Below are 11,787 nucleotides of genomic sequence, written 5' to 3'. Positions count from 1 at the left end.
ATGGTAAATTAAAATTTGTGATTGAAACGTTTAAACACTCGACTTAATGAATCAATCCATCAAAATTCAATTCAAGTCCCCAAAGTTGTTAAGCCAACGAATAAGAAAATGTTATTATAAAATTTTGGGAGCTTGTATAATAAACAGCCCATTGTCCCCTCTCTCTCTAGGTATGGTAAATGATAGCGTGCCCGCTTGCTTTTTGGGAGGGGTCGGGTTCGGGTCGTACTGGAGATGTTTTAAAATGATACCAACTGCTGCTATGTCTGGTGGATGACATTTAATAATATTCATAATTTACCATGCACAGTTAGGACTTAAAGACAAATGTCGTGTGATTAAAGGATTGGTTGTCTGTTGGATGATACTTAATCTAATATCCAAAAGTAGGTGTTAGAGTATGACATCCCATTACAAGCATATGATGCCCTTGGGTTCTCTAGATGATGACTTGAAAGAACTCGAAGGAGAACCCCACCCCTGGAACTAAAGGTCTACAAAACTATGCCTCGGCAGGTTTTAAGCTATTTTTTAACAAATCTCACCTTTCTTTTAGGTCCTGTGACATAGGCATCTTTAAAATCTGAAAAAATGATGGATAGATGATTATATTAAAACACTAGAGGGTAAGGGGTTAAATAACTGTATCTCCCCATTCTAATGACCTTGTACCGACTCTCAATTGGGTCTTTTTATAATCAACTAATAGTGTCGGGAATATTAACACAGCTAAGTAGCAGAAAATGATTTGCTAGAAGACGAAAAAGGTAATTGAAAAAGTGGGGCAGGTAGTTATCTGTATAAACTATAGGTTGATAGATAAATAAATAGAGAAATAAATTAGATAGATAAATTAGATAAACAAGGATGACAACATCCATAAGTAGCAAAGCACACAAAAAATGGATAAAAATTAAGTTATAGAGCCGTTGTTCAGTCAAAGAAAAAAAGCATGACCAACAGACTGACGGAGCAAGTAAATAATATAAAAATTATCAAAGGTACAGGAAATATTCACAAAAACTCTCATAGTTGTTATTGAAGATATGCAGCTTAGACAATCACATTTACCCCATAAAAGACAATTGACAGACGAACAGACAAAGTTAATTATAGAGCAGCTCCGCTACTTAATAAGATAAAAAGATAGAAAGATATAAACTATAGATAAAGAGACAAACAGATAGATAGATAAATATACAAATAAATGGTTAGAAATATAAAAATAATATAGAATATAGATAAAATAATCAATTGTTAGATTTATAGATAGATAGAAGATAAATAAAGTGATAGATATAGATCGACATTACCCCTTATATGTAAATAGATAGATAGATCAATAAATATATATATGGACAGATAGATCAATAGCAAAAAAATAATAAAGAAAGATTTTTATTTAGATTAGATTTTTTGATTAGATAGATAGATAAAAGATCAATAAAAATTATAGATGGATAGATATCTGAACATATAGATAGAATGATTCATAATAGATAGATAAAATTATATTTTATTACAAACTATTTAGATAAATTGATTGAGAATGGATACTAGATAGATAGATAATAAGACAGATAAGATAATCATGATTATTATTAGATAGATAGATTTAATATTTTGATATTCATGTAGAATGAATAAAGCTGAGGTGGGCCCTTAAAAAATAAAAGATCACAAAATTTTATTTTGTACAATTTTTAAAAGCGAAGCTTTTCTAAAATTAGGGTAGGTCCGTACGTCCGTCCGTCCGTCCGAGATAGTTAGCTTTTATTCGTTAATTTAAGCATGTTAGAATTGTCCTATTGATTTCAAACTTTGCATGGTGATTCCTGTAGTAGTTAGGTACGATTTAGAAAGCGTAGCAACTCTATAATCGTTACCAGAATGTCCGTACGTTCATTTTAAACATGTTGATTTTTTTACTTTTTTAATAACAATTTTTATGTGATAAAATCATCCGATAGATCTGATTTTTTGAATACTGATTCCTATTACAATAAGGTACAATATTATGAGCAAAGCATCTCTATAATCAAGTATTAAAAATGTCAGTATGTCCTTTAACAGAATTCTGTATTTAAGAAGTTTTGCAACAAATTTACGTACAATTTTGCCAAACCTTATATTTTCATATTTTGTATATTCAGTTCTGACACTCAACAAAAGTTAATGTTCATCTGTCATATCGTTTCAGAGCTTCGCTTTTATTGATGTTGTTATCCTTGTTTTTAAATATTTTGGTTTTTATGTAAAAAAAACAACAATGAGTAAAGCTGAGGTGGGTTCTTAAAAAATCTAGCATCGCTGAATCGGCTATGGTAGCCAGATAATAAAATTTTATTTTGTACTTGTCTATAAAATTAAAGAAAAGTGTTCTAAAATCATAGAAAGGTTATTACCATAAGATTTTATTTAATTTTTGTAGATTTTTTTATATGATTTTTTAGGATTTTTACAAAACAATTTTAATGATCAACTACTGCAATCCTAATTATTTTTTTAAAATTCCACCTCTGTTTCTGAGATTTTGAACAATAACGCAAAAACACTTTTTATCACTAGCTTAATCTGACCGCTGGCTGACTCAAACAAGCCTCTACTAAACAATATACACACACACACACACACATACAAACACACACACACACATACACACACACACACACACACACACACACACACCTGCAATTACCTTGACCTGACGTAAAGGGGAAAAAATTGTCGGGGAAAGTAAAAAAAGGGGAGGAAAAGAAAAGGGGGGGGAGGGAATGAAAGTAAAATCAGGGATTTTAAGGGATAAGACAATTCCGGTTTGAACCCACCAATTAAGATTCAATACAAGTACCCAAAGTTTTTAAAGCCATCAAATAAGATAATTTAAACTTTGTGCACAAGTAAAATTTACAGTCCAATGTCCCCTCCCTCCCTGAAGTAAAATGCACAAAAAGAATTTTCTTAGTGAATATCTCACACACTTGACTTGAGCAATTTTTAAGGTTTTAGGAAAAAATAAATAAAAACATTATTTTTTGATGAACCTGAAAAGTTTACGTTTTGTTGAGCATAGAAGCAACCAACCAACCAACCCCGCTCCCATCCATTATTTTTAGTAGTCTGTCCGTCCTTCAGTCAGGCAGTCAGTCCGTAACGATATAGGGGAAACATGATTTACTCGGCTCCTATTAAAGATAGACAGCTGAAATTTTTAATGAAGATTCCCTGACATATACTCATCTAATCTATACATTGTTTTGGCTATCTGGGGTGCTAGATCGATTCCTAGATGTTTATGTTTAAAAATATAAGAGAGGTTTTGTGATTTTTCTGTAACAAATACTAATCAAATCTCATTGACTGTATTCTTAGTCATGATTTTTTTGTGCTTTGCTACTTATGGATGTTGTCTTCTCGTTAAAAAAAGGGGGGTATTTTTTTTATGATAAGTTAGGTACTGTGTAGCCATACAGGTTTGGAGTTGCTATGCTTCTAAGAAAATCTCTGCATTTAAAAATTACTTTACCCAACTTATTTTTTATTTATTTCAAATATTATGATTAGGGGGAGGGGTGAATTAGCGCTCAAAAAGGCACTGTTAGAGAAAGCACCAGAAAGAGAGAGAGGGTAAAATTGGCAAGTTCTTACACTTGTCCCCAAAGTTTTTTTCCTAACTCCTTCTCACTGTGGGCTAGAATTGAATCAAGACAAAAGTAAGTGCCGAGCCCTGGGACCTATGTATGGTGAAAATAGACATAAAACCATAAAACCAAGGAAAGCAAGTATTATTTATTTTAAATTTTGAACAACTTTGCTTTTATGAAGTCCTTCTTTAAACCTCTCTATGTATGATTTATTTTAGGCTGAATTTTCGTGACCTTTGCAAAGCAAGTGATAAAAATGGCCATTTATTAACTCCCTTCAGGAGTGGTTTTATGAAGAATAAATAATATTTGCTTTTCTTGTCATGATTATGCGGCATCTCCTAGGGAGTGAAAATTGAACTTGAAATTTTCAAATCTTATTTTCTCAAAAAGCCCCCGCTGAAATATTTTGGTTTTACCTGGAATCATCATAGTTTTATGTCTTTTTTCACCATACATAGGTCCCAGGGCTCGGCACTTACTTTTGTCTTGATTCAATTCTAGCCCACAGTGTTCTTATTCATTGGCTTAAAAACTGTAGGTATTTTAGTGAATTTTGATTTGTTGGATTATTAAGTAAGGTGTTCGATATTCCAACCCCTAATTTTACTCTACAGAAGGGGTAAGTTTGTGTATCATCATCGGGAATGTAAATCAATTTATTGGCCATTGTCTTATCCCTTTAGATCCCTGTAAAACACCAATATATCTCTGAGAGAGGTGTGTGAAATTGTTACTTTTAGGAAATAGTTGAGACTTTTAGGAACAAATACATTTTTTTGTCATTACATAAAAACAAGAATGACAACATTTGAAATCTGTAAGTTTTTTTTATACATTCGTTCATGTATTTGGCCAAAACTCTTTCAAAAATGCTTTCAAAAAAACCTTTTTGACCTAAGATACTGAAACAGTTTCTTTATAAGCCCAAGTAATCAGTTTTGACATAAATACATTTTTTCGTCATTACATAAAAACAAGGATGACAACATTTGAAGTCTGTTAGTTTTTTTATATATTCGTTCATTATTTGGCCATACCTCTTTCAAAAATGCTTTCAAAACAAACCTTTTTTGACCTAAGATACTGAAACAGTTTCTTTATAAGCCCAAGTAATCAGTTTTGACATAAATACATTTTTTCGTCATTACATAAAAAACAAGGAATGCAAAATCTATAAAAAGCAGAACTCTGAAATCAAACAAACATGATTACCTAATAAAAAAAAATAAGAAAGTATTTCGGTTTCATCAAATTTCTAGCCCCTGCGGGGGGCTCTAACAAAGCAGGGCTAATTGTCTAATCCTGCGTGGCAATCATTAACATTTACCTAACCTAACCTAACTAAAATAACCTATCAAAAGCTACTTTGAAAATACGACGAAACGCCCCTTAAGAGGCAATGTCACAAACATATAAATTTGATGTAAAATTATATAAATGAATAAGGTTTCTGTTTAAGGACATACTTTCATTTTTGGACTTAATTTGCTTGGAACTTGTTGTCTTTTAAATAATTGTCCCAAAATCAGAAGAATAAGATAATAATATTATGCTAGATTTAAAATTATCATATTTTAAATGGACGTATGAACGTTCTCGTAACGATTACAGAGTTGCTTAGCTTTCTAAATCGTTCCTAATTTTTATAGAAATCATAATCCATAGGTTTTATATTGATAGCAAATTCGAACATAGCCATCAATCATAAACGACAGACAAGAAAAATACTATTCCCCATAGCGTTATGAACAGGCGGAAATTGCAAATTATAGAGTAGCTTCTCTACTTTTAAAAATGTAAGATGTAAGTGTGTCTCTGTTTAAAAAGGCATGCTGACTTTGAATTGGGGGGGGGGGGTGTTAAGGGGGGAAGAGCAATTGAAAACGCGTAGAAAACAAGAATTACTACATCCATAAAAAGTAAAAGAATCTTTGTATAGTGCCTATAAAAAATGACGTCATAATGGCCTACCATTGGTCAATTTAAATGTATACTGGCCTGCCATTGGTAATTAAGTCTGTGTATCGGCCTATCATTGGTCATTTGTATTGTATAACGTTATTTTTTTATAGGCTAAAAATTTTAAAATGTACCACTAATTCTTTTACTTTTGATTAGTTTCTTAAAGATATTGGGTCTTATATGTGAACTAAAAAACATGGATCTAAATGGATAAGACAATAGGCGATTAATTGATGTACATCCCCAAAAATGATACACAAAACTACACCTTTTTTAGATTACGATACGTGGTTGAAACGTTTGGACACTCAACTTTGTGAACCAATCAATCAAAATTCAACAAAAGTCCCTAAAAGTTCTTGAGCCAACGGAGGAGAAAATGTTATTATAAAACTTTGGGGACTAGTGTAATCAACAGTCCAATATCTGTTCCCTACCACCTCCTATCCTCATAAGTAACGGGATGTCTGTCTGTTTGTCTGTGTGTATATGTATACTAAGAGATATAAGTTTTCCGGAATTTTAATGTAGGGAGCAGATTTGAAATCTGCATCAAATTTTAAGGATTTTTTATAAAATTCGTTTTTTGTATAATTCTTTATCTAAAAGCGGAAATACAAATTAAGTTAATTAATTTTGGCTTCCGTGATTGGTGGGTTTAAAAAATCTGCGCTCTGATTGGATGTCGTACATCATTCAACCAATTAGAGCGGAGGTAGTTTAAAATCCACCTATCCTATTGGTCAAAATTAATTAACTTAAAATGTATTTCCGCTTTTAGATAAAGAATTATACAAAAAACGAATTTTATAAAAAATCCTTAAAATTTGATGCAGATTTCAAATCTGCTCCCTACATTAAAATTCCGGAAAACTTATATCTCTTAATGTATACCAAAAGAATTCGCTAACCGCTGAACCGATCGGGTTCTCCTTTAAAGGATAGCTTCCCATAGGTCCTAGGAAGGTTTATAACTATTTTTAGGCAGGATACCACCACCATCCCAAGAGAAAACGCCCTTAGAAAAAAAGTACCCACCTCCATTTTTTTATTACAAATTTTCTTACTTTTTCTTTTTAAATCTAAAATAAAAAAAAATTGTTATCAAATTGAACTCTCCCTTCCTCAGGTGCCCCTAGAGTCCTTTAGGGGGCACGGCCGCTGTACATATATTGGTCAGTAGTATAAATTTGGTAAAATTTAAAAATTAAACATATGTGGAATTTACATTAATGGGAAATGTTATCAACAAAATAAAACATTAGTTAGTGATTTCATACAGTACATTAGTTCGTGACATTTTTAAAAATTACAATGTTGTCTTGTTCCACTATATTAGACTACTAGCGGCTTCGCCCCTAGCCTCTAGAGGCTTTGCCCCAATAGGTAATTTATATAAAAAACAATTGGAGCTGCAACCACTAATTTCGAACTGATTTCTTAAAATTGAGGGCGATTTTTTTGTTTTTTGAGGAGGTTTGGAGTGTCCCACGCACAAAGAAAAAAGCTGAAAACCATCGCAGGAAAAGTATACTTATTTCCTAAAGATTAGAATCCAATAGGTTCAGTGGTTACCGAGATCTAAGAGATGGACGGACAGACATCAAGCTAATTTGTATTATAGTTTATTGTTTTTATTGTATTATAGTTTATTATTGTTTTTTTAGAAGCTTATAGTATCTAGTCCACATAGAATGAATAACATAATATTATTTTGTAAAACATCATGTTTCATGCATTAAAGCAATCTTTAGTTACACATATCTTTTATTACTGACAATAATATTAGCATTCATAGATTTTTCAATAAAATTTAGAGGATTTTTAAAATGTTGAATAATTAAAAAAAAAAACTATGTTGAAACGGCAGTATCAGGCATGATTAGCAGCCAGGTGTTCAATCAGAAGGAACTTGTCTCTGTGTCTGCACATGTTGATCTCCGACCTCTTATTTAGCATGTTGACTTTAATTCTTTAATGTTACTTTAATATCAAGATATTTAACCCGAGAATTATTGGAGACACAACATCCATGTTTTCGTCTATCATGTAATGACGTTTCTGTCTATCTATCCGTCTTTCTGTTGCACGGCCAGATGCAAAAAGTTTATTTTAGTGTTAGGCAAAAATGACTTTGCAATTGTATCAGTAAGTAGGTCTAATAACACCCTTTGCTAATTTTAAAATCCAACTAAATCTAATTTTTGAAAAACTTAAGTTTGAAAAGTTCGAATTTCAGCCTCTAAGAGCTTACACTCATCCATGATAAGAAAAACCAATATTTATACTTTTTAATTCTTTACAACTTTGTTTTCATGAAGTCTTTCATAAAACCACTTTATATATGATTTATTTAAGGCTGAATTTCCGTGACCTTAGCAAAACATTTGATAAAAATGGCTATTGATTAACTTGTTCAAAATTTTAAATTAATAATCTTTGCTTTTCTTGTCATTATTGTTTGGTAACTCCTAGGGGATGAAAATTGAACTCAAAATTTTCAAATCTAATTATCTCAAAAATAAGATTTAGTTGGATTTTAAAATTAGCAAAGGGTGTTATTAGACCTACTTACTGATACAATTGCAAAGTCATTTTTGTCTAACACTAGAATAAACTTTTTTCATCTGGCCATGGAACAGTGATCTATAATACAAATTAGCTTGATGTCTGTCTGTCCCTTAAGATCTCGGAAACAACTGAACCGATCGGATTCTACTCTTCAGGGAATATACCTACTGGTCCTGTGGTGGTTTTAGGCTATTTTCTTGGGAGGTGGCCCCCCCCCCCAAAAAAAAACACATAAAAATCCCCCATTTTTTTTAAAGAAGACGATGCACCAACTATTTGGTGCAGCACCATAGGTTAGGTACTTAATTTTTTTTATTACCGCTTAACTTGGGGCAAAGCAACTAGAGGTTAGGGGCGAAGCCGCTAGAGATATTATATTGTAACTGTACTTTCATAAATTGCCGAAATATAACCAGAGAAACATCCAGTTAAGTTCATAATAATCATTTATTTTATGACTCTTCTTTTTATAAAAATGCATAGCTAAATTACTACGATCACAAGAAAAATATATATTTATAGTAAAATTAAAAAAATATAGGTATATAATAAATTTTTAACATAGTTTGAAATGTAAATTTATAATAGGTACAAAATAAATATAGGGCGTTATCCTCTTAGGAATTTTTTTCAATTTTATACCCCCCCCCCCCCCCCCACTAAATGACTGGGTTAGGTTAGGCTAGGATAGGTTATATGGCTAGGGGGCCGCGCGCCCGCAGCTAGGCAGGCTAGGGGGCCGAGCGCCCGGGGCTAAGCAGGCCAGGGGGCCGTTTTTCTGGGGGAGGGGGTATAAAAATTGTCAAATTTTGAGAAAAATTAACTAAGAGGATAATACCAAATATAGAAAAGTAGACAAAAATTAATTTTAAAAAATACAAAAATAGTTATTTATTGCATCGCATTATAAACAGCTTTCCACGGATATAAAATGTACAATTATAAGATTAAAACCCAGTTTTTTTGGCCAAGATACCGAAAGCATGGTTTGAATCTTATGATTTTACATTTTTATATTCGTAGGAAACTGGACATAATATGATGCTAGACATAATTTTTCAGTATGGCAGAGAACCAGATATTAATCGGTTTTAAAGTGATACAGTTTCCAATGAATTATTTAATAAAACAAAATTTTGCATAAATGAGTTATTTAAATCCCAAGGTAAAGTGTTAATTTCATATATTTGCTATTGTTTTTGTTTAACTTTAATGGTAAAAATAAAAAAAAATCTTCCAAATTAAATAGAAAAAATCTTTGAATTATTGGTCAATTTAGGTTCAAAGATTTTTTTTTCATTGTAAAAATTTAATTTTTAAAAAATCTTCCAACAAAAAAAAATTATCATAATCCAAGATGGCGTCAATGCATGTAAAATATTTTTTCAAAAAAAATTCAAACTTGAATATCTTTTTTCACAGATTGAATTTCAAAAATCGGTCTGACAGTTTTTCCAAAATCGGGAAGATCTATCGAATGGAAAAGGTTTGAAACAGATAGAACATTTTTTTTTATACTAAAAAGTATTTTTTCTCATGGTTATTAAAAATAAATGGTTCTCACATTCGAAAAGTTTTCCCCACAGGTCAAAAATATGAAAATAAATGAATCATATGTATCATTTATTCATATGTATCATTTATTTAAAAATAAATGATACACAAACTCGAAATTTTTTACCACAGTATCATTTAAATTACAATGATACAAAATTAAAGGTAGCAATTATTTAAAATAAAACTACAAACATTTTATAAAAATAAAAAAAAACACTGAAAGTTTTTTTTAAAAGATACACAAAGTAATTCTTTACAAGAATGACAGCATACATAAAAGCGACTTATTTTCTTTGATTCCAATATAAAAAGTAACAGGATGTCTTGCCAACCCTTATAGGTACTAGGAAAGTTTAAACCTATTTTTGTGGAGGGTTGGACAACCCTCCAAAGAGAAATCGTCAAAAAAGACCCCCAACCAAAATTTTGTTTTACTTTTTCTTCTTAAACTAAAATTATAATTATTGTGCCCACTTCACCATCTAGATTAATAAATCTATTCAGTATTTAAAGGGACACAAAACGATGACAACATTCAAAAGTAGCGTAGCTAATATTATATTAAAAACAAGTAACAAACAGACAGACAAAGTAAAAGCTATCTTTAATATAAGCAATGAAAAAAAATGTCTTAACAGAAGTTCGATGCCCTCCAGAGCGTTACAGCAGGGATTTAAAGGGATAAGACAATGGCCAATAAATTGAAGTACATCCCCAATGATGATAATAGTTAATAATTATAGAGTAAGTCACGTTTCGATATAATTTAGAGCATGTCCGACAGACTGACGGGACAAATTATAATGGATGCAAAATGTATTTTACAAAAAATAATTCTATTGTAAATAGCAGCCGAGTAAATCACATTTCACCCAAAGCAATAGACAGACTGACGGATAGACAGTCAAAGTAATAATAAAGTAGCTTACTAATCATACTATATATATATGTATATAGAGTCTAGGGTTGGCAATCCGCCGAATTTTTGGGTCGGATTTGGATTCTTACATAAATCCGTCCAACCCCCCCCCCCCCGCAAAAAAAGCGGATTAATCCGCGGATTTTCGGATTATTGTTTGTTTTGTGAATTGCGGATGTTCGGATTGCAGCTTCTGGAATTTTTTTAATTTTCTTTATATAAATAAAAAAAGTCTAGCCCCCTACAGTGGCCATTTCTAACCATTACTTAACCTAACCTACCCTAAAATGAGTATAAAAAAGCTACTGTGAAAAAAAAAAAAAATTGGATGCTATCCACCATTTCACCTGCAGATAAGAAACAATAAAATACTTTTTTGGTTTCTGTCTGCCACATTTTAAATAAAAATTTTGTAAGTGCTACAAAAGTCAGAAAATTATCAATCCGAATTTCAGATTGCGGATTGCCAACCCTAATAGATTCAAATACTTTTTTTTTATGGCTGCATATCAAAATACGGGAATAGTCCCTTTCGTGGCAACGCCCCTTTAGGGGCGATTAGTCGTATCTTTAAAATGGCTTTTGATAGGTTATTTTAGGTTAGGTTAGGTGATTGCCCGGTAGGGTTAGAGCTCCCCGCAGGGGCTAGAAATAGGAGAAAACTATGGTGAAAAATACAAAGAATCGCCCTTTAAGGGGCGTTTCCACGAAAAGGGAATATACCAAACAAATACAATATTATCAATAAATGCAAAGTTTCAAATAAATCACAGATTACTTGCAATACTATTAAGGCACATTTGATATGTAAAGGACCTTTGTCTGAAAGTCCTAACTGATAAAGCAATCACTATTATACATGGAATTTTCTGGTTTTAATTAGCACATGAAGAATCTAAATTTTGTAAGAACAAAGAGCTTTAAAATGACCAAGAAACAGTTTTTTTCGCAATATTGCAGGAATCCAGCATCCAAGGATATATTGCAGGTATCCAGCATCCAGAGGGTATTGCTGGTATCCAGCATCCAAGGAGATATTGCAGGTATCCAGCATCCAAGGAGATATTGCAGGTATCCAGCTTCCAAGGATATATTGCAGGTATCCAGCATCCAGAGAGTATTGCTGGTATC

At 31.8% G+C, this 11,787-nt stretch overlaps 1 protein-coding gene across 2 annotated transcripts in view; it reads right to left on the bottom strand.

The window, feature by feature from the left end:
• LOC145307471 (uncharacterized) overlaps positions 1-11,787 on the bottom strand; it is a 200,207-nt gene that overhangs the window by 24,434 nt on the left and 163,986 nt on the right. For both annotated transcript variants that reach the window (XM_080149915.1, XM_080149916.1), the window contains exon 2: positions 546-585. In XM_080149915.1, coding sequence (XP_080006041.1) covers positions 546-574 — 29 coding nt within the window. In that variant the 5' untranslated portion in view covers positions 575-585. The remainder of the gene's footprint in view (positions 1-545; positions 586-11,787) is intronic.

Source organism: Acartia tonsa, chromosome 15 (assembly GCF_053477335.1).
Source record: "Acartia tonsa isolate MP-2025a chromosome 15, ASM5347733v1, whole genome shotgun sequence".
NCBI classification, from domain to species: Eukaryota; Metazoa; Arthropoda; class Copepoda; order Calanoida; family Acartiidae; genus Acartia; species Acartia tonsa.
This window is presented reverse-complemented; position numbering and strand designations above follow the sequence as displayed.